Source organism: Mercenaria mercenaria, chromosome 9 (assembly GCF_021730395.1).
Source record: "Mercenaria mercenaria strain notata chromosome 9, MADL_Memer_1, whole genome shotgun sequence".
NCBI classification, from domain to species: domain Eukaryota; kingdom Metazoa; phylum Mollusca; class Bivalvia; order Venerida; family Veneridae; genus Mercenaria; species Mercenaria mercenaria.
The window spans coordinates 67,425,268-67,449,613 of NC_069369.1; the positions used below are offsets into that span (position 1 = coordinate 67,425,268).

Consider the following 24,346-nt stretch of genomic DNA (forward strand, 5'->3'; position numbering starts at 1 on the left):
CAGTGTTATATTATTGACCATGTTGACTTGACATTTAATCTAAGAATTGTTTAGATAGTTGTGGAAATGTCAGGAGTTTGTAACAAGAATGCCACCAGGCAAAATCACTTTGATTTCTAGGGAAATCAGGACAAGTAGACCAAATGTTTTCCATTGTAAATCTTTATCTTAAATGACCTCATATTTTGTTGACTGTTGATTGATTATTATTGGTGCTTATACTCCATACAGATTGTTGCTAATACTCTGTATGCAAAGTGTTGCTTTAATATGTTGCTCATGTAAAGTGGTGCTTTTATTCCACATATTATGTGATCCTTATGTGAAGTGGTGCTTGTATTTCACATATAAAGTGTTACTTATGTTTCACATAATTCTTTTATTGACAAATACGTATTCCACATATAAAGTGATGCTTATGTTGCACATATAAATTGATGCTCATATTCTGTATTCAACATATAAAGTGATGTTCTTGTTCCACATATAAAGCGATGCTCATGTTCCACATATAAAGTGATGTGTGTTCCATACAGTGATGCTCTGATGTTCCACATATAAAGCAATGCTCATGTTCCAGATATAGAATAATACTCATATTTTATATACAAAGTGATACTCATACAGTATATGAAAAGTGATGTACTCGTGCTCTGTATATGAAATGGTGGCTCATGCTCCTTTGGTAAATATGATGCCATGATCAAATAAAGTGATGCCCATGTTCCACAAATAGAGTGATGCTCATGTTCCAGATATAAAGTGATATCCATGTTCCTCACATAAAGTGATGCTCATATTCCAGTTATAAAGTGATGCCAATGTTCTACATTAAGTGATGCTCATATTCCAATGTTTGACATTAAGTGATGCTCATTCATAGAAATGATGCTCATGTTCCACATATAAAGTGATGCTTTTGCACATAAAGTGATGCTTATGTTCCACATAGAAAGTGATGTTCATGTTCCACATATGATGCTCATGTTCAACATATAAAGTGATGCTTATGTTCCACATAAAAGTGATGCTTATGTTCCACATATAAAGTGATGCTCATGTTCCACATATTAAATGATGTTCATATAAAGTGATGCTTATGTTCCACATATAAAGTGATGTTCATGTTCCACATATAAATTGATGCTCATGTTCCACATATAAAGTGATGCTCCATGTTTCACATATAAAGTGATGCTCATGATCCACATATAAAGTGATGTTTATGTTCCATATATAAAGTGATGCTTATATTCCACATATAAAGTGATGCCCATGTTCCACATAAAGTGATGCTCATATTTAACATAGAAAGTGATGCTCATTTTCCACATATAAAGTGATGCCCATGTTCAATATAACGTGATGCTCATAGTCCACATAGAAAGTGATTCTCATGTTCCACATATAAAGTGATATCCTTGTTTTGCATATAAAGTGATGCCCATGTCCCACATAAAGTGATGCTCATGGCCCACATTTAAAGTAATGCTTCTCTTGTAAAGTGATGCAGTGAAGTCAGTCTAGTTTCTAGACATTCCTCAAGCAGTTGGTGATGTTCTACATGTTGAATACACTATATATGATAATAAGAAATACTATACGGGCAGATCTGTTTCAGTGGTTTTCGTGTAGTTCTTGTTAATAATGTATAAATATTTGTTTGTTTTTCATTTTCAGAGTCTAAAGTGACAGAGTATGAAGCCAGTGCTGATCTGAGGTATGTCAGAGACACATTTAATTCTCAAGAAATTTCTTGAAATAAAAAACATTTAAGTTTTCTTTAATTGCAAGATTTTGTACTCGAAGTATATTGCAAGAAAATGTTGACTTTTGTCAGGTCTTCACTAAAACTAAAGAAAAGCGGTGCAAGCTTGTAATTTCCTGACATCAGAGACGAAAAGGTACATAGATTGTTTAGGGGGCATGCAGGTGTTACATAGAATCTCTCTTTCATGTTGATGGATTTTATGTATTTGTTTCCTTTAAGTGTGTTTATAAGGCCATTCTTCAATAGTATTTCAATTGTGTAACAACAGTCTTTTTTCCTCAGTTTTGTACCAAACTATTTGTTCTCTGCAAGTAATATTTAAATTTTGGTGAAGAACAAATTACACTTACTGTCTTCTGTCAAATTGTCACCTACTAGGTTATTTGCCGCCATCTTGGATTGGACTAGTGCCCTCTAGCTTCATAATGCTTGTCCTCCTCCTTCAGAACTTACCAGGTAGCAATCACTGTCATTGAGTTGTCAGTCCTGACTTTACTTTCATCTCGCTTTATGTTGGCAAACTCTTGTAACAATTTTCAAAACATACCCAGGTTATATAGCCAGATTCTTAAACAGAATTGGGCTTAAACCTGGACAGAGGGGAGTTGATCTGAAATGAATGTGGAAGAAAGATAACTCACTATGGGACTTAAACAGGGCAAGGTGGAATGTTTGTAAACAATATGTATTTCAGGTTGCTGACATTCCTGTATGGATCAATGGTTGATGCTGTTCTTACAGGAATACAAGCTTATTGCAACACATTGAGTTTGAAACAGGTAAAGTATATCACTGCATGTGGCACAGTTTTGTCTTTTTCAAAGGTATTAATTTACACATTATTTTCTTTCTGCCTTTTGGCTCAGATAATAATAAGAAAATGGTGATGTCTGTAGCCTTGTCTTTCTATGAAACTGTGAATATAGTCTTGTGTTCTAGTAGTATTGCATCTTTTTGTTGCATTTACTTGACTTTTTTAAAAAAAAGAAGAAAAAAAAAGAAAAAAAGAAGTAGATTGTCATAAAAACTGTCTTAAATGCTGATATACACCTTGAGAATTTCTTGCCAGGCTGAAGAAGTAGCAGAAGAAACATTGTATGAGAGTTGTAGCGGGGCTAAGGATGATGTTGTGTCAGGGTATGTCAAGACAGGACCTAGAATACACTTCACACTACAGGCTGTGGATCATTCTGGCTGGTAAGTTAAAATATGAAAAGGTAAAGGTACATTGCATGAGATATGAAACAAAAGCTGCTGTCTTTTCAATACAGGATGGTGTAAAGCACAAAAAGATTCTCTTTATATATAGGCAAAGACAAATGGCACCTTTTCTGTGCCACATGGCACCGGGTGACCCTCCAATATTTGTAGATGTGAGTACACCTGATGATGGTTTCTGCCACTTGTTGAACTTAACACTGCTCAATACTGGGTTTAAACTGTGAGGTCAATGAATTCCTACACCAGTAAAACTCCTTGCTATATTACAGTGCCAAATGGTCTCCTAGGAAATACAAATGGTCCAGTTTTAATGTGGATGAGAATCCCTTGAAACAACATCTACTTCAGAGATGTATAGATCCCTTGTCTCCATCCCATTAAGGTCCTATCAGCTAATTTAGTCTTTGCATGCACATTTATTGATATCTGGTGTCTGTCTGAAGCCTTTTGATGTTTTGTCACCACTTTTGATGAGTTAAGTATTTGACATGGCACCTATTGTGCATTCATACGGTACAAATTTAAATGCATTTTATTTCACTATATATCTTTAATTATACACAAATCCTTTAAGACAGTTTTTGGAAGTATCATTTTTCTGTGCATGAACAGCTTCAGACTCTTTCAGGTTTCGTATGTTCAAGTTGAACATGATTAAGTAAGAACATTAGGTTTTTTTTTTCCACATTATGATATTTGTAACAGTTTAAATGGTATATTTGTAGCATGCACAGTCTGACAGAGGGCACCAGGAACCTGATGGTAAAGTGTGCATCTTTCACCTTGTATGATATTCCAAGTTACGAGAAGTCTGGTACAGTCTTAGGCTCCCTTGTCTTCTCTGAAACTTTCCTAGACTCTGAGATCAAAGTATCTACTAAAGGTAGGTTTACAAGTATAAGTATAAACCTTTGTAGTTAATTTATTTAGTCCAGCATTATAGCAGCATAGCAGACAATTTACTTCTTTGAAAACAGTGTTCTTGTACCTAACATAGAAATAATGCACAAAATCCTAAAGTAAATACTTTAATATTGTACGAGATGACAGGTTTACAAAATGTAATATTTAAATATAATGAGAGAGCTTGATTAAATGCATTTTAACACAAACACACGATTCAGTTGTATCATCATTGTATGAGATTCTCAAGTACAAACCTTAGGAGAAAAAGAGAAATGTGACCATGTTAGATGATCATTTTGTTAATTAATTGAATGACAAAGTTGTAAAGTAGTCATAAACTGCATTGATTGAAAAGGACAGATACAAATGATCTAACTAAGCAAATTTACACATGATGATATTGCTTAGGTATCGTTTGATTTATGCATATACAGACAAACCTGTGTTAAAGACCACCTCTGAACAGAGACCACCTGGCTCTAAAGACTACATGTTTTGTTTCCCTTTTTAGCTCGACTATTCGAAGAATAGTCTAGCTATTCTACTCACCCTGGCGTCGGCGTCGGCGTCACACCTTGGTTAAGTTTTTGCATGCAAGTACATACAGCCATCAGTGAAAGGCATATAGCTTTGAAACTTATTTCTTCTTTTTCTAGGTCAATTACCAACCTCTCTGGGTGAAGTCCCATAACTCTGACATGTATTTTGAGCAAATTATGCCCCCTTTTGGACTTAGAAAATTTTGGTTAAAGTTTTACATGCAAGTTACTATCTCCAAAACTATGCAGATATTGATTTGAAATTCAATTGTCTTCGGGGTTATAAAATAGTTGATGCAGCAAGTCCATACTCTGACTTTCATTTTGGCCAAATTAGCCCCTTTGACTTAGAAAATTGGTTAAAGTTTGCGTGCAAGTACATACAACTATTCTAAAAGGCATATAGATTTAAAACTTATTTTTTCTTTTCTAGATCAATTACCAACCTCACTGGTCAAGTCCCAATAACTTGACAGTATTGAGCAATTATGCCCCTTTGGACTTAGAAATTTGGTTAAAGTTTTACATGCAAGTTTTATCTCCAAAACTAATGCAGATATTGATTTGAAACTTCACATGTGTCTCGGGGTTATAAAACTAGTGATAGGATCAAGTCCATAACTTGACTTTCATTTTGGCCAAATTATGCCCTTTTGGACTTAGAAAATTCTGGGTGAAGTTTTGCGTGCAAGTACATACAGCTATTACTAAAAGCATATAGATTTGAAACTTATTTTTCTTTTATAGATCAATTACTAACCTCACTGGATCAAGTCCAAAAACTCTGGCATGTATTTTGGGCAAATTTGCCCTTTTGGACTTTGAAATTCTGGTTAAGTTTTACATGCAAGTTACTATCTCCAAAACTAATGCAGAATTGAATTGAAACTTCCATGTGCCTTCGGGGTTATAAACTAGTTGATAGCAGCAAGTCCCATAACTGATATGCATTTTGGTCAAATTATTCCCCTTTGAACTTAAACTCTTTTGATATTTAACTTTTTGGTATATTTCCTGCTTCTGGGTCATATTTCGAAAGTCAGCTTGGCTGTCTTACGGACAGCTCTTGTTAACATTTACAGTGTATTTTAACCTGTGAATAAAGACCACCTCACAATAAAGACCACATTTTGGCTGTCCCAGGGGTGGTCTTTATAGACAGGTTTGACTGTAGTGCATACTATTTTCTTAACAAATTACACAAAATATTTTATTGTAAGATACAAAAACCCGTTCCATTTCTATGTAATCTTTGATAGCAAACACACCAATATGTACTGAAAGATTGAAAATTTAGTAGGATGTTCACAGTAGCGACAAATAATATGTTAAGTTTAGAATGTGATAAGCCTTTTAGTTCCCAATCCTTTGGATCATAAATAATGAATGCAAGTACATTTGATAATACAACATTATAGTTCTTTGGTAGAGTGAGTCACTTTTCACGTTTGTTTTTTTTTTGTTTCAGATGGTAGTGTTGGCATTAACAGCAGTTATCTACTTCTTACAGATCATATCCCGAGATATCATTGTTGGACGGTTAGTGATTTCTTGTACAGAAATGTTTTCTGTATTTCTAATTCTGATACAATAGTTCTCCCTGGAAATTTTACCAGAATTTTGTCTATACTAAATACATAGATGAAGCAAGATCATAATATTATATTTGCCCTTATCATGCTGTACACGACTGATTCTGCCTTTGCGACCAGTGTTGATCATGATCAGCCTGCACATCCCTGCAGTGTGATCATGATCTGCACTGCTCGCCATTCAGTCAGTATCTTTTTGGTAAGCACCCCTTTTAACAGCTAATGGTACTGTCCTAATTGAAAGATGGACAAGTTCATTATAGAAATTAATCAGAATATGGGTTATAAAAAGCACCATTCACGCTGAGTAACAAAGGTGAATCATGGTCACTTGTCAATGCATCTTCTCAGTTGGAACATTGATCCTAGTAGAGTTTTGTAATTTTCAGTGAACATCCTTTAGTTATAGATTTAAACAAAGTTGAGTCCCCTTTTTGGTATGAAAATAGTTTGACATTTTAATGTAATTTTCATGACAATTATGTTATGTATATGTTTCAGCATACTGGTCTTTCAGAAGATAAGAAGTTGTTTCAGACGAAGTTAGAGGATAAAAGTCTTTCTGAACATTTTGGTGCATTATTATTATCTGGAGATCCAATCAACTTGGGATGTGCTAGTACATTATGCATGCCTCCAGAAGAAGGTTAGTACATTTTTTGGAGATTCAACCAGCTTGGGATTTGCCAGTACAATATGCATGCCTCCAGAAGAAGGTTACTACATTATCTGGAGATTCAACCAGCTTGAGATGTGCCAGTACATTATGCATGTCTCCAGAAGAAGGTTAGTAAATTATCTGGAGATTCAACCAGCTTGGGATGTGACGGTACATAATGCATGCCTCCAGTAGAAGGTTAGTAAATTATCTGGAGATTCAACCAGCTTGGGATGTGCCAGTACAATATGCATGCCTCCAGAAGAGGGTTAGTAAATTATCTGGAGATTCAACCAGCTTGGGATGTGCCAGTACATTATGCATGTCTCCAGAAGAAGGTTAGTAAATTATCTGGAGATTCAACCAGCTTGGGATGTGCCAGTACATTATGCATGCCTCCAGAAGAAGGTTAGTAAATTTTGGTATTGATAAATAGTTTGACATTTTAATGTAATTTTCAGACAATTATGTTATTAAATGTTTCTAGCCATACTGGTCTTTCAGAAGATACAGAAGTGTTTACCAGACAAGTTAGAGGATAAAAGTTTTTCTGAACAATTTTGGTGCATATTATATATCTGGGATCCAATCAACTTGGATTGCCTCAGTACATTATGCATGCCTCCAGAAGAAGGTTAGTACATTTTTTGGAGATTCAACAGTTGGGATTTGCCAGTACAATATGCATGCTCACGAAGAAGGTTACTAATTATCTGGAGAGTTAACCTACTTGGATGTGCCATTTTATGCATGTCTCCAGAAGAAGGTTAGTAAATTATCTGGAGATTCAACCTACTTGGAGATGTGCCAGTACATTATGCATGCTCCAGTAGAGCTTAGTAAATTATCTGGGATTAACAGCTTGGGATGTGCGGTACATTATGCATGTCTGCAGATAGAAGGTTAGTAAATTATCTGGAGATTCAACCAGCTTGGGATGTCCGGTACTTTATGCATGTCTGCAGAAGAAGGTAGTAAATTATCTGGAGATTCAACCAGCTTGGATGTGCCAGTACATTATGCATGTCTGCAGAAAGGTTAGTAAATTATCTGGAGAATCAACCAGCTTGGGATGTGCCAGTTACTTATGCATGTCTGCAGAAGAAGGTTAGTAATTATCTGGAGATTCAACAGCTTGGGATTGCCAGTACATTATGCATGTCTGCAGAAGAAGGTTAGTAAATTATCTGGAGATTCAACCAGCTCGGGATGTGCCAGTACATTATGCATGTCTGCAGAAGAAGGTTAGTAAATTATCTGGAGATTCAACCAGCTTGGGATGTGCCAGTACATTATGCATGTCTGCAGAAGAAGGTTAGTAAATTATCTGGAGATTCAACCAGCTCGGGATGTGCCAGTACATTATGCATGTCTGCAGAAGAAGTTAGTAAAATTATCTGAGAGATTCAACCAGCTCGGGATGTGCCAGTACATTATGCATGTCTGCAGAAGAAGGTTAGTAAATTATCTGGAGATTCAACCAGCTTGGGATGTGCCAGTACATTATGCATGTCTCCAGAAGAAGGTTAGTAAATTATCTGGAGATTCAACCAACTTTGGATGTGCCAGTACATTATGCATGCCTCCAGAAGAAGGTTAGTAAATTATCTGGAGATTCAACCAGCTTGGGATGTGCCAGTACATTATGCATGCCTCCAGAAGAAGGTTAGTAAATTATCTGGAGATTCAACCAGCTTGGGATGTGCCAGTACATTATGCATGTCTGCAGAAGAAGGTTAGTAAATTATCTGGAGATTCAACCAGCTTGGGATGTGCCAGTACATTATGCATGTCTGCAGAAGAAGGTTAGTAAATTATCTGGAGATTCAACCAGCTTGGGATGTGCCAGTACATTATGCATGCCTCCAGAAGAAGGTTAGTAAATTATCTGGAGACTCAGCCAGCTTGGGATGTGCCAGTACATTATGCATGCCTCCAGAGAAAGGTTAGTGCATTGTAAATATCTGGAGACCCAATCAACTTGGGATGTGCAAGTACTTTATTTTCTATAACCATATCTTCCATTTGATCAAAAATGACCTGTAGCATTTTGGTATTAACTTCAAACTTGTTCAAAATTCAGTTTCTAATGAAATTCAGCATAATCGTTAATACTTATGTAATGATTCAGAAAAAAAATGCCTTAATACATCAAAAATATTTGACCTTGTGAACTTTCTCTATTAAAAAAATTTGTAGATTTTCACTTACATGAAAATATCAGATTTTACAGTAGGAGACAACTTGAAGAAAATAGGAAGTGAAAACTGAATGTCAGTGTGGAACACTATCACATACACATGAATTTCATATGTCATATACATTCAAACTTTGGTCACTCGAACTTGGATAATTTGAACATTACCATTTGCTCGAGCTCATCGTCAGGTCCCAGCAACATCCCTGTGTAATGTATTTGTTTTGATGTCTCGAACTACATATAACTCAAAGTTTGCTGATCCTGTCGGGTACTTGCAAACAAAGTTTGACTGTGCTATGAAATCATTATTCTTCATAGGAGTTTAACCCTTATCATTCTGGACATGATTGATTCTGTCTTTGCGACCAGTATAGATCATGGTCTGCACTGTTCACTATACAGTCAGTATATTTTTGGTAATCATCCCTTTAAACAGTTAATGGTACTGTCCAAATTGAAAGATGGACAAGTTCATTATAGAAATCTAGCAGGGTAAGGGTTATTTTTAGTTTTCGAGACTGTTGATTTGCATATTCCCAATGAATAAATAAAATTTCTTTCTCTTCTATATCTAAAATTTGAAGTCCATAAATTCAGTTCCCCATTAAATATATATTTATTTGAATTCATGAAATTAAATGACTTCACAGAATTTATTTTTACTTTCAGCCAGTCTGTTTGCATTCGAGAATGGATTGGTAATTTTATGTGAGCAGTATGGTGCCATAGTATTACATGGAAATCACATAAGATCTGCGAGATTCTATGATGGGGTTTGTAGCATTTATGTTTATAAATGGTAAACTATGATTTATGCCATTTAAGTCTTAGATAGGGCCATGAACAGGAAAATATACTAATCCATTTCAGTTGCGCATGTCCCACCAAAAATGCACAGTTCGATAAATGGATACTATATATATTGCGGGGCCTCCGTGTCCAAGTGGTTAAGATCACTAGCTTTATATATGACTGCCTCTCACTAATGTGGGTTCAAGTCTCGCTGGGGACATTGAATTCTTTATGTGAGGAAGCCATCCTGCTGGCTGTATGCTAGAATGAGTATTTGCAAATATAAATGTTAAATGTGAATTAAATAAACCATACAAATGTGTACCACTGTATGAGTTCAAATTCAAAAAAGTTTCTAAGCTTTCCATAGGAGTGATAACTTTTCTACAGTTTGTTTACCCCTTTTCATGCTAAAAACGATTGATTCTGCCTTTGCTACCTGTGTAGATCATGATCAGCCTGTACAACCATGCAGTCTGATCATGATCTGCACTGTTTGCTATTCAGTCAGTATTTTTTTGGTAAACACCCCTTTTAACAGATAATGGTCCAAATTTAAAGATGGACAAGCTCATTATAGAAATTTAGCAGGGTAAGGGTTGACTGTTTCAAGATGCTTCAGACACCCGCTTATCAGATACAGAGTACCAGTCTACATTTGTTCCATTTATTCCTTTCCGTATGTGTGACTGAGAACCATTCTATGCTTTGTTTAACTGCTTACAGACACCTCAAAAACAGAAACTTATCAGTTACAGAGTTCTGTTCTTCATTTGTCCCAGCTATTCTTTTCCATTTGAGTGATTGTGAACCATTCTACATTTTGTTTAACTATTTCAAGACACCTCAAACGCAGTAGCAGTATTAGTGATAGAGTACCATTCTACATTTTTTTAACTATTTCAGGACACCTCAAACACAGTAGCTGTATTAGTGATAGAGTACCATTCTACGTTTGTTCCATTTATCCCATTCCATTTGAGAAATGAAGAGGGGCAGCTTATGCTCATGTTCACACCAAAGTCAAAGGCATACAAACATCTCTATTCACAGGTTTGTAAATTTCTTTTTAATGTATTTACTTTAGACATACTTTTTAACAAAGAATTCTGGACTTTTTGTGCTGGTCAAAATGTTTTATACATGTAAAATAGCATGTATTTTAGCTCGTCAGAGCATTATGTTTTTGTTAATGTTGAGGCCCATATGGAAGATTGCTTCAGCAAGTATGCTGCCTCATTAAATAAAGTCTTTACTATTATTGTGATTTGGGGAAAAATGGCCACCATGGGCAGGACTTATTTCTATATGTATAATAAAATGGACATTTTGATATTTTCGTTGTCTGAACCTACTTGTTTAAGTGCACACAGTCATTGCTCTACCAGAAGTGTACACACCATGTTGATTGGTTAAAAACATAGTCACCATAATATCTGTTGGAGCTGTGAATTAAATTTCTGGCAGTCAAACTTGAGCCATATGGTTCTCTTGTTTTACAGGCAGTCTTTCATGATTTTTTTTTATGCAGTCTTAAATGATAGCTAGAGGAGTTAAATACATAACCAGCTTTTTCAGGTCTTTTGTATTAATGTAAACCAATATAGCTTAAACATTACAGTATTGTAGAGAGTTTTAAAAATTCTTGTAAAATCTTACCAACATAAGACCAGATACTGAATTTCTCAGTGTTCATGTTAAAGTTTTATAATGGTTAAAGAAAGAAGACAACTCAAGTTTGCAATGTTTCGTATTAAAATACTTCTTCAGGCAAACATACTATGTATACAAACATAATTTATGTATGATGTTGGTTAAAGTTTTGAAATGTAACAATGAATATTGAAACAGGCATACCTACAATTCAAGTTTTATGTATAGTAACATAACACATAATATTATATTCTATGCAGATGTTGCATAACCAGCCTTTACTCTAATTGCTGTCGCTTAGCAATAAGAAGGCTAGGTTTATTTTCTTTACAGATGTTCAATACACAGCTTATAAAAAATCCACATGTAAATGTTTCATGTATCACAATTTCTGTAGTTTTATTACCTATGCAGGTGTTACAATAGTTACACATGTGACAATCTTTTACATTTTATTTCCAATACAGGTGTTACATACATGGAGAGAAGATGCAGATTCTCCAAAGGTTAAAGTAGTCAGTGAACTTCCAGAAAATTGTCACCTTATGTAAGATTTTTACAATAAAAGTTATAATTATACACCCGAAGGGACGTATTATGTTATGACGCTGGTGTCCGTCTGTCCGTCCGTCTGTCCGTTAGCAATTTCGTGTCCGCTCTGTAACTCTTGAACCCCTTGAAGGATTTCAAGGAAACTTGACACAAATGTTCACCACACCCAGACGACGTGCAGAGCGCATGTTCCGGATGTCTCGCTTCAAGGTCAAGGTCACACTTAGGAGTCAAAGGTCATATCAGTTTGTTTCGTGTCCGCTCTGTAACTCTTGAACCCCTTGAAGGATTTCAAAGAAACTTGACACAAATGTTCACCACACCAAGATGACGTGCAGAGCGCATGTTCCGGATGACTTGCTTTAAGGTCAAGGTCATGCTTAGGGGTCAAAAGTCATATCAGTTTGTTTCGTGTCCGCTCTGTAACTCTTGAACTGCTGGAAGGATTTCATAGAAACTTGGCAGAAATGTTCACCACATTGCAACGATGTGCAGAGCGCATGTTCCGGATGACTCGCTTCAAGGTCAAGGTCACACTTAAGGGTCAAAGGTCATATATGTATATTGCTCTGCATTGCAGTGCTCTTGTTTTTATTTGGCAGATCTCTTTTTTTGTACTTACAATAATTTTTTTTTTAATTACTTCCCTTTTATGTTACTATAAATAGCTTATTTTGAAACTTTTTTTTTTTATTGGCCATTGGGAAAAACCGAGACCACTTTTTTGTGGTACAACATAGATGGTACCTCCAATTTTAAGGTGTATTTTTACATACCTGTACCTGATAAGGATTTTTTTGTAGACTTTGAATTTTTTTTTTTTTTGTGGACTTAGATTTGTTTTTTGAAGTTTTCCTTTTGTTGTTCCTGTCCTTTGGGGCTTCAACAGTCAAGTTCTTAAAATTTTGCTCCCATCCTATGATGTAAGCCTTTGGGCATATATTGCCCCGCTTGGCGGCGCTCTTGTTACTGTATTTTCATGATGATTACTTCCTGATTGGCTTGTGTAATGATTTAAATTTGTGTTTTATTTGACACCATATTCCTGTAAGTTATTTTTATGCCCCCGAAGGGAGGCATATAGTTTTTGAACCGTCTGTCTGTCTGTCGGTCTGTCAGTCTGTCGGTCTGTCCGCAATTTTCGTGTCCGGTCCATATCTTTGTCATCGATGGATGGATTTTCAAATAACTTGGCATGAATGTGTACCACAGTAAGACGACATGCAGTGCGCAAGACCCAGGTCGGTAGCTCAAAGGTCAAGGTCACACTTAGACGTTAAAGGATAGTGCATTGATGGGCGTGTCCGGTCCATATCTTTGTCATCGATGGATGGATTTTCAAATAACTTGGCATGAATGTGTACCACAGTAAGACGACGTGCAGTGCGCAAGACCCAGGTCCGTAGCTCAAAGGTCAAGGTCACACTTAGACGTTAAAGGATAGTGCTTTGATGGGCGTGTCCTGTCCATATCTTTGTCATCGATGGATGGATTTTCAAATAACTTGGCATAAATGTGTACCACAGTAAGACGACCTGTCATGTGCAAGACCCAGGTGCGTAGCTCAAAGGTCAAGGTCACACGTAGATGTTAAAGGATAGTGCATTGATGGGCGTTTCCAGTCCATATCTTTGTCATCGATGGATGGATTTTCAAATAACTTGGCATGAATGTGTACCACAGTAAGACGACATGTCACACGCAAGACCCAGGTCCGTAGCTCAAAGGTCAAGGTCACAGATGTTAAAGATCATTTTTCATGATAGTGCATTGATGGGCGTGTCCGGTCCATATCTTTGTCATTCATGCATGGATTTTAAAATAACTATGCATGAATGTGTGACACAGTAAGACGATGTGTCACGCGCAAGACCCAGCTCCGTAGGTCAAAGGTCCTAAACTCTAACATCGGCCATAACTATTCATTCAAAGTGCCATCGGGGGCATGTGTCATCCTACGGAGACAGCTCTTGTTCTTGGATTATATGGTAGCGGGGTTAAGATTTCTGTTTGAATTATGAGGTCCTCCCAGCTGTGGGTTCAAAACTCCTGAAACATGAGGTTCTTTTATGTAAGGAAATTTCAGTGTCTTGAATAAGTCTTAAAGATGTTTTTTTTATGACAAGAAACTTGAACAAGGTGTTGAGGTGCACCTCACATCTTCCTCCATTATTAAAGCAAGTGTCACCTCAAAACATTTTAAATGTGTTATCAAGACATTGCATTAGATAATTATGTCTTCCCCCCCTCTGGGGGAGACATATTGTTTTTGCCCTGTCCGTACGTCACACTTCATTCCGATCAATAACTGGAGAACCATTTGATCTAGAACCTTCAAACTTCATAGGGTTGTAGGGCTGCTGGAGTAGACGACCCCTATTGTTTTTGGGGTAACTCCATCAAAGGTCAAGGTCACAGGGGCCTGAACATTGAAAACCATTTCCGATCGATAACTAGAGAACCACTTGACCCAGAATGTTGAAACTTCATAGGATGATTGGACATGTAGAGTAGATAATCCCTATTGTTTTTGGGGTCACTCCATTAAAGGTCAAGGTCACAGGGGCCTGAACATTGAAAACCATTTCCGATCAATAACTTGAGTACCACTTGACCCAGAATGTTGAAACTTCATAGGATGATTGTACATGCAAAGTAGATGACCCCTATTGATTTTGGGATCACTCTGTTAAAGGTCAAGGTCACAGGGGCCTGAACATTGAAAACCATTTCCGGTCAGTAACTTGAGAACCACTTGACCCAGAATGTTGAAACTTAATAGGATGATTGGTCATGCAGAGTAGATGCAGATTTTGGGGTAACTCTGTTAAAGGTCAAGGTCACAGGGGCCTGAACATGGAAAACCGTTTTCAATCAATAACTTGAGAACCACTTAACCCAGAATGTTAAAATTTCATAGGATAATTGGACATGCAGAGTACATGATCCCAATTATTTTTGGGGTCACTCTTTTAAAGGTCAAGGTCACAGGGGCCTGAACATGGAAAACTGTTTCCGGTCAGTAACTTCAGAACCACTCGACCCAGAATGTTGAAACTTCATAGGATGATTGGTCATGCAGAGTAAATGACCCCTATTGTTTTTGGAGTCACTCCCTTAAAGGTCAAGGTCACAGGGGCCTGAACATTGATAACCATTTCCGATCAATAACTTGAGAACCTCTTGATCCAGAATGTTGAAACTTCATAGGATGATTGAACATGCATAGTAGATGACTCCTATTGGTTTTGGGGTCACTCTGTTAAAGGTCAAGGTCACAGGAGCCTGAACATGGAAAACAATTTCCGATCAATAACTTGAGAACCACTTGACCCAGAATGTTGAAACTTCATAGGATGATTGAACATGCAGAGTAGATGACCCCTATTGATTTTTGGGTCAGTTTATTAAAGGTCAAGGTCACAGGGGCCTGGTCATGTAAAATCATTTCCGGAAAATAACTTGAGAATTACCTGACCTAGAATGTTGAAACTTCATAGGATGATTGGACATGCAGAGTAGATGATCCCTATTTATTTTGGGGTCACTTGATCAAAGGTCAAGATCACAGGAGCCTGAACAGTGACTTGAGAACCACTAGGCCAGGAGTGTTGAAACTTAGCGGGATGACTGGACATGCCAAGTAGTTGATCCCTATTGCAGCCAACCATCAGTGTCTCTTTGACTTTCGCTCCTGACCCTTATTGACTTCTTGCCTATACAACTCTGCATTGAGGGAGACATGCGCTTTTTTACAAAAGCATCTTCTAGTTGATTAAATTGTTTTACATAGATACAAGTAATGAATTATTTTTGTTTTTGATTTTCAGGCATTCATTGATTCAGCACCATCACTCATCTACTTCATCAAACAGAGTGAAAACAGCCCTGCAGAAGGCATCTGTCTCCCTGCCTCATCTATACAAGTAATTTTTCACTTTCTTTTTTCATTCTTTGCCTTCATCTAAGGGAGCTCAGTAGATAGACAATAAGACTATAACTGCAGTAGTTGAGAGATGCCCAGATGAAGCATATGTTTTTCAGGACTATTTAAGAGACGATATTATTATGTTTGAGGTCATTTGTCCTCAACCTCTTATTCCTGTGGGGAAATTGTCAGGTACTGATGTTGTCAGGTACTCATCAGGACATAGTCAGATACTTGTCAGGGCATTGTCAGGACATTGTCAGGCTGTTGTCAGGACATAGTCTGGTACTTGTCAGATACTTGTTAGGACATAGGCTGGTACTTGTATGGTATTTGTTAGGACATAGTCAGATACTTGTCAGGAAGATGTCAGATACTTGTTAGGACATAGCCTGATACTTGTCTGGTACTTGTCAGGTACTTGTCAGATCATAGTCAGATACTTGTCAGGAAGTTGTCAGATACTTGTTAGGACATAGCCTGATACTTGTCAGGACATAGTCAGATACTTGTCAGGAAGTTGTCAGATACGTGTTAGGACATAGCCTGATACTTGTCTGGTACTTGTCAGGACATTGTCAGGTACTTGAAAATGGCAAGTCAGTACTCTCATGCATTAATGAAGAACACTTGCAAGGCTACCTGCCAGCCATTTAGAAAGAATCTGCTAAGATCGATATAACTGACAAAGTACTTAGCCAGAAATTGATTAGTGTCATCATGGTTCTCTTGTTTAAAATGCACAATCTTGTCAAAGGGTGTTGCAGATCCACGTAGATACAATCAAAATATTTGATAAAAAAAACAGTCAAAAAGGCGAGAATTTTTTTAGCTGTAGAATTGTCAATTTTATATCAAAATAGTATTTCCTAATGCTTGTTAAGAAAAAAAATTTTTTTTCAATTTCCAAATTACTCTGATGTTTCAAATGAAAAAAAAAATCATGATTTTTTTTCAATACAGATTTCTAGACCATTTCTCTGCAAGCAGTGTAGGTTGGTACCCAGTACCAGAAACAGATTTACGTAAAGTTCTCAGATTACCAAAAAATGCTGAAATAGAAGAGGAACCAGAAATAGAGGTAACTGTTTTATGTAATATTAAGTTGTAGATATTTCTTGATATCACTAAAATTGAAGCCAGAAATCATCTTCAGGATGGAGTTATAAATATTAAATGACGCAACTTTTAGGTAACATTTTCTTTGTTTTTGTACATTTGTTTGGTTTTCATTTGAGAATTATATTTGATTAAGTAGTTTCATTTTGGTATGAAATACATAGAGGATATTTGTTTGTTTCAGTGAAATATCAATTTTATTTCACAAGTGACCATCAAAAACTGATATTTTCATGAGTGGTGTAGCCATGAGTATAAATGACTTTTTTTGGTGCTCATGACGTCATCGTCATTATGGTCCCCGGTATTCATAACGCTCGGTTTACAATTTGACTTCAATCGCGATGGAGGACCGGAACTAGTTCGGCAAAAACAGTAAAAAATAAAAATGATAATCTGCTGTTTTAAAACTGTGGATTATCACTTTTATTTCACTGAGAAAACTATAATTCACTGGAAAACATAAAATAAATGGGTGTACTGTGTTTGATATATGGAGGCCAATCTATAAATGAAAAAATAGTCATGTAATGGAAGCTATTGAAGTAGCATTTACATTTGAATGCCATATCACAATGCACACTTTGTATGGTCAACCTGGTAAAAATATTTTGTATTACATCTGCATACAAAAATGCTAAACCTTAACACATGCTAACACATTCATAGCCAGCTTTTCCTAGTTGGTGCCATATAAAGGCCTATTACACTCAGAAATTTCAAGATCTGCACTGTTCACCATTCAGTCAGTATCTTTTTGGTAAGCACCCCTTTTAACAGTTAATAGTACTATCCAAATTAAAAGATGGACAAGTTCATTATAGAAATTTAGCAGGGTAAGGGTTAAACTTTATATTAAAAGTTTTGTGATACATGGTTTGAATTTTGTTTCAGATTGTAGTAGCAATTATCAGTGGTATACCAGGCTCACATCAAGAACAAATGTGTGATGTACTCTCTAAACTATCTAAGGATCAAAACAGGTATGTCTTCTATTAAGATTGTCACACCTTCTACAGAACCTTCTACTTCTGTAGTACCAGTTTTCTTATTGCATGAAAATGTTGTAAAATATGAACAGCGGATATTATGTTCTAATGTGTACGCATCTACGGCACATTTCATTCAGATTGCTAAAATCAGCTAAATATGAATCTGATATTTGACTTTGTGATTCTGTGCATTTGCAGTTCTGTATAGATATAACAGACATCGCCAAATATACCACTGCAAAAGGTGTGCAGTAGCATTTTTTTCGGGTTGTCTCTTCACTCTTTACACTTTTATATGTTACAGATATGTAATATTGAAGCCACCTCTAGATGGATCTCAGCAATTTAACCCTGTAGATATACAAGCTAAATTGAAAGCTACACTAAATGTACACAGAAGAAGAAAACAGAGTCAGGCAAACATGTTGAATACCAGAGTGCTGTACATTGTACCAGGGTAAACACTGAACATAATCTTACAGTACTTAGTATCAGCAACATTTTGAAACTATTGTTTTTAACCATGTGCAATGGTTCAGGTCGGTGACTTCGAATCATTTGTCCCTTACCGATGCAGGTTCAAGCCTCACATCGGGCTTAGAATTCTTCGTGTGAGAAAGCCATCCAGCTGGCTTACAGAAGGTTGGTGTTTCTGGAGCCTGCCTATCATGAAATAATGTCCGAATGGGCACCTAGGGTCTTCCACCACCATGAAAACCTGGAAAGTTGCCTTATGACCTATAATTGTGTCAATGTGACGTTTAACCGAACAAATAAGTTGACCATGTACAAAGATTTTTATAAGTATACGTATATCTAGATACTTACACTGTATCATAATACAAATGAAGATAATACATGTACCTCCAGTGTCATTTCATCAGTAATTCGGGAACCGATGAAAACTTTTGAAAAACGACATGCCTTATTTCTAGGTATACAGATATAGTGAGTGTGGTACAAGCTGTGGAGTGTCATCCTGATGTAGATGTCAGAACTCATTGTGTTATAGGTAAGTGAGTGTTACACAGATAGTGATGTATTGAGTGTTAAGGTATACAGATATAGTGAGTATGGTACAAGCTGTGGAGTGTCATCCTGATGTAGATATCAGATCTTATTGTGTTATAGGTAAGTGAGTGTTACACAGATAGTGATGTATTGAGTGTTAAGGTATACAGATATAGTGAGTGTGGTACAAGCTGTGGAGTGTCATCCTGATATAGATAACAGATCGCATTGTGTTATAAGTAAGTGAGTGTTACACAGATAGTGATGTATTGAGTGTTAAGGTATACAGATATAGTGAGTGTGGTACAAGCTGTGGAGTGTCATCCTGATGTAGATATCAGATCTCATTGTGTTACAGGTAAGTGAGTGTTACACAGATAGTGATGTATTGAGTGTTAAGATATACAGATGTAGTGAGTGTTGTACAAGCTGTGGAGTGTCATCCTGATGTAGATGTCAGATCTCATTGTGTTATAGGTAAGTGAGTGTTACACAGATAGTGATGTGTTGAGTGTTAAGATATACAGATGTAGTGAGTGTGGTACAAACTGTGGAGTGTCATCCTGATGTAGATGTCAGATCTCATTGTGTTATAGGTAAGTGAGTGTTACACAGATAGTGATGTATTGAGTGTTAAGGTATACAGATATAGTGAGTGTGGTACAAGCTGTGGAGTGTCATCCTGATGTAGATGTCAGATCTCATTGTGTTACAGGTAAGTGAGTGTTACACAGATAGTGATGTATTGAGTGTTAAGGTATACAGATATAGTGAGTGTGGTACAAGATGTGGAGTGTCATCCTGATGTAGATGTCAGATCTCATTGTGTTATAGGTAAGTGAGTGTTACACAGATAGTGATGTATTGAGTGTTAAGATATACAGATATAGTGAGTGTGGTACAAGCTGTGGAGTGTCATCCTGATGTAGATATCAGATCTCATTGTGTTATAGGTAAGTGAGTGTTACACAGATAGTGATGTATTGAGTGTTAAGGTATACAGATATAGTGAGTGTGGTACAAGATGTGGAGTGTCATCCTGATGTAGATGTCAGATCTCATTGTGTTATAGGTAAGTGAGTGTTACACAGATAGTGATGTATTGAGTGTTAAGATATACAGATATAGTGAGTGTGGTACAAGCTGTGGAGTGTCATCCTGATGTAGATATCAGATCTCATTGTGTTATAGGTAAGTGAGTGTTACACAGATAGTGATGTATTGAGTGTTAAGGTATACAGATATAGTGAGTGTGGTACAAGCTGTGGAGTGTCATCCTGATGTAGATGTCAGATCTCATTGTGTTATAGGTAAGTGAGTGTTACACAGATAGTGATGTATTGAGTGTTAAGGTATACAGATATAGTGAGTGTGGTACAAGCTGTGGAGTGTCATCCTGATGTAGATATCAGATCTCATTGTGTTATAGGTAAGTGAGTGTTACACAGATAGTGATGTATTGAGTGTTAAGGTAGTTCTGCAGGTTTGAAAAGAAATTTGTTTTACACTGTAGAAATGTATGAAATCAATTTTTAGCTCACCTGAGCACAAAATGCTTGTGGTGGTGAGGTATTGTGATCACGCTGTGTACGTCGTCTGTCCGTCCATTTGTCTGTAAAGTCGTCCATCGTCAGCAATTATGTTTAAATGACATCTCCTCCAAAACCACTGAATGGATTTGGATGAAATTTGGCCTGGATGTTCCTTGAGTGTTTAATGGATAAGCTCAATGTGTTAAAAGCTATAGTTAGCAATATTCAACTATCCTTAGTTTATTACCAGTCATAGTGATATATTGTGAGTGCTACACATGTGACAAGTGTGGAATAAGTCTTTAGTGAACATTACCCAGACCAGATAAGTAACAAAAGTTGTAGTGAATGTTATACAGATTGGAGGAGGATCATTATTTCAGGATTTGTACAAAACTGTAAATTTCTCCAGTATATCAGTAATGTGATTTAACTTAGATTTAATGCATAGTCTGACAGTCAACTTGGAATAGAAGCTGGTTAAAGCTTGTAACAATTAAAAAAATGTTAGAAAATTGTGAAAACCATGTTTGATTTTTTATTTTAAATTATTTTTCAGGGTCTGTTACAGCCTGTGTGGACCCCTTAAATGTTTATATGGAACACAAGTAAATATTATTTTGTCTTGGCTTTATATCCATATAGTGCCAGTTAAGTTTTGACATAGTTTATTACAAACAATGTTTACAATATTACAGTTCATATTACATAGTACAAAAGATACCTGAATGAAAAAGGATCAGAGTTCAAACCAACAGCTTATAGAGGCATTGTGAGAAAGTTAGTTTCGAGCGGATGTTTTGAAACACTATGTATTCATTCATTAGCTCTACATTTTACCTATATTGAAGGAATAGACTTACACTATATTGTTTAATTGAATACTCTAATACAATTTTAATATTTGTCAGAAAGTTTGTTAAAGGTATTTATTTCATATCAATATTAAAATAACCTGGTGTCTGTTATTATTTTACAGATTGACATTCCCGTATTTGTTAAACGCTTGTGAACAGGGGTGGGTAAATCAGATTGTGATGACCTCTTCAACAGCCTTAAAGGTAACAATGAAATGAGCCGCGCCATGGAAAAACCAACATAGTGGCTTTGCGACCAGCATGGATCCAGACCAGCCTGCGCATCCGCGCAGTCTGGTCAGGCTCCATGCTGTTCGCTAACAGTTTCTCCAATTCCAATAGGCTTTAAAAGCGAACAGCATGGAGCCTGACCAGACTGCACGGATGCGCAGGCTGGTCTGGATCCATGCTGGTCGCACACCCACTATGTTGGTTTTCTCACGTCGCGGCTCAAATATAAGTAACAGTTGTATTGAAAAGTCATTGAAACTAAGTAAAAGCTATTATAGATATCTTTCTCCCACTGGGGGAGACATATTGTTTTTGCCCAGTTCATCTGTCCTTCCATCCATCTGTCCATCACACTTCATTTCCTATCAATAACTGGAAATCTATTTGACCTAGAACCTTCAGACTTCATAGGGTTGCAGGGCTTATCGAGTAGACAACCCCAATTGTTTTTGGGGTCACTCTATCAAAGGTCAAGGTCACAGGGGCCTGAACATGGAAAGCCATTTTCGATCAATAACTTGAGAACCACTTGACCCAGAATGTTTAAACTTCATAAGATGATTGGTCATGCACAGTACTGTAAACGATTTCTATTGATTTTGGGGTCACTCTGTTAAAGGTCAAGGTCACAGTGGCCTGATTATGGAAAACTATTTCCAATCAATAACTTGAGAACCACTTGACCAAGAATGTTGAAACTTCATATGATGATAGGACATGCAGAGTAGATGACCCCCCTATTGATTTTAGGGTCACTGAATTAAAGGTCAAGGTCACAGTGGACAGAACATGGAAATCCATTTCTGGTCAATAACTTGAAAACCATTTGACCTAGAACCTTCAAACTTCATAGGGTGATAGGACTTACAGAGTAGATGGCCCCTATTGTTTATGGGGTCACTATATCAAAGGTCAAGGTCACAGGGGCCTGAACATTGAAAACCATTTCCGATTAATGACTTGAGAACCACTTGACCAAGAATGTTGAAACTTCATAGGATGATTGGACATGCAGGGAAGATGACCCCTATTGATTTTGGGGTCACTCCATTAAAGGTCAAGGTCGCAGCGGACAGAACATGGAAATCCATTTCCAGTCAGTAACTTGAGAATTTGACCTAGCACCTTCAAACTTCATAGAGTGATATGACTTACAAAGTAGATGACCCTAATATGAATAGGAAGCTGATTCTGATGTTAAATACAATAAAATATGTGCAGTTTAAAAAAAAGCACAAGTTGTAAGAAAATACATTCAAGTTGTATACTGTAAAAGCACATATTTTTGCTGGGTCAAAATTTTGTGAATTTGAAATTTTGAGTATATTCGCGAGGTGTAATATTCGTGAAATTGTACAAAAGGTATTCTACTTAAATTTGAATTATATTTATGGTGAATATTTACGCAAGAATTAATTTTCACGAGATGTAGGGCCACATGAATATAGCGAAAATTAAACTCTTGCGAAAATTTCTGCCTTAACAGTATATAAGAAATTAAATTAAAAAATTTAATTATTTTTTTTGTGTGTTCATGGAATTTCAAAATGGAGTTCATGGAAAATGAAGGACAGAGTATGATCTGCAAATTACCCATGAATCGTTTGCGCATTTCATGGATTTGCCAATTATAGTTTGTTGTTCATTTCACATGAAATCCAAAAATAATTAATTCACGTCCTTAGTTATAACCTAAATTTACACTCTGCAAGATATCTGCATTACAAAAAAATAAAGACATTATATGACAAAAATGTAATCCAAAAAATTGTCTGATTCACAGAATGATGACTTGGAAGAGGTTCAGCATATGTTGAGATCTGTAAACAGTGATGTTGCTTTCCTGCTGGCAGAACAGGGTAATGTTTCCAGGTAGGTAGTTGAGATCTGTAAACAGTGATGTGGCTTTCCTGCTTGCAGAACAGGGTAATTTTTCCATGTAGGTTGTCGAGATCTGTAAACAGTGATGTGGCTTTCCTGCTGGCAGAACAGGGTAATGTTTCCAGGTATGTAGTTGAGATCTGCAAACAGTGATGTGACTTTCCTGCTGGCAGAACAGGGTAATGTTTCCAGGTATGTAGTTGAGATCTGTAAACAGTGATGTGGCTTTCCTTCTGGCAGAACAGGGTAATGTTTTCAGGTACGTAGTTGAGATCTGCAAACAGTGATGTGACTTTCCTTCTGGCAAAACAGGGTAATGTTTCCAGGTATGTAGTTGAGATCTGTAAACAGTGATGTGGCTTTCCTGCTGGCAGAACAGGGTAATGTTTCAAGATAGATAGTTGAGATCTGTAAACAGTGATGTGGCTTTCCTGCTGGCAGAACAGGGTAATTTTTCCATGTAGGTTGTCGAGATCTGTAAACAGTGATGTGGCTTTCCTGCTGGCAGAACAGGGTAATGTTTCCAGGTAGGTAGTTGAGATCTGAAAACAGTGATGTGGCTTTCCTTCTGGCAGAACAGGGTAGTGTTTTCAGGTATGTAGTTGAGATCTGCAAACAGTGATGTGACTTTCCTGCTGGCAGAACAGGGTAATGTTTCCAGGTATGTAGTTTAGATCTGTAAACAGTGATGTGACTTTCCTGCTGGCAGAACAGGGTAATGTTTCCAGGTATGTAGTTGAGATCTGCAAACAGTGATGTGACTTTCCTGCTGGCAGAACAGGGTAATGTTTCCAGGTATGTAGTCAGATCTGTAAACAGTGATGTGGCTTTCCTGCTGGCAAAACAGTGTAATGTTTCCAGATAGGTTGTTGAGATCTGTAAACAGTGATGTGGCTTTCCTGCTGGCAAAA

General features: G+C 36.8%; 1 protein-coding gene across 2 annotated transcripts in view; it reads left to right on the plus strand.

The window, feature by feature from the left end:
• The window catches only part of LOC123547333 (dynein axonemal assembly factor 9-like), a 160,456-nt gene that overhangs the window by 107,400 nt on the left and 28,710 nt on the right, over positions 1-24,346 (plus strand). Inside the window, exons 13-29 of one of the 2 annotated variants that reach the window (XM_045334350.2) lie at positions 1,681-1,720; positions 2,466-2,550; positions 2,841-2,968; positions 3,718-3,875; positions 5,906-5,976; positions 6,531-6,675; positions 9,557-9,660; positions 10,586-10,732; positions 11,800-11,879; positions 15,715-15,810; positions 16,776-16,893; positions 17,826-17,914; positions 18,228-18,380; positions 18,859-18,935; positions 21,026-21,074; positions 21,446-21,527; positions 23,338-23,426. In XM_045334350.2, the coding sequence (XP_045190285.2) occupies positions 1,681-1,720; positions 2,466-2,550; positions 2,841-2,968; positions 3,718-3,875; positions 5,906-5,976; positions 6,531-6,675; positions 9,557-9,660; positions 10,586-10,732; positions 11,800-11,879; positions 15,715-15,810; positions 16,776-16,893; positions 17,826-17,914; positions 18,228-18,380; positions 18,859-18,935; positions 21,026-21,074; positions 21,446-21,527; positions 23,338-23,426 (1,711 nt within the window). Of the gene's footprint in view, positions 1-1,680; positions 1,721-2,465; positions 2,551-2,840; positions 2,969-3,717; positions 3,876-5,905; positions 5,977-6,530; positions 6,676-9,556; positions 9,661-10,585; positions 10,733-11,799; positions 11,880-15,714; positions 15,811-16,775; positions 16,894-17,825; positions 17,915-18,227; positions 18,381-18,858; positions 18,936-20,167; positions 20,245-21,025; positions 21,075-21,445; positions 21,528-23,337; positions 23,427-24,346 lie in introns of both variants that reach the window. The other variant, XM_053551632.1, reaches the window with a different exon arrangement.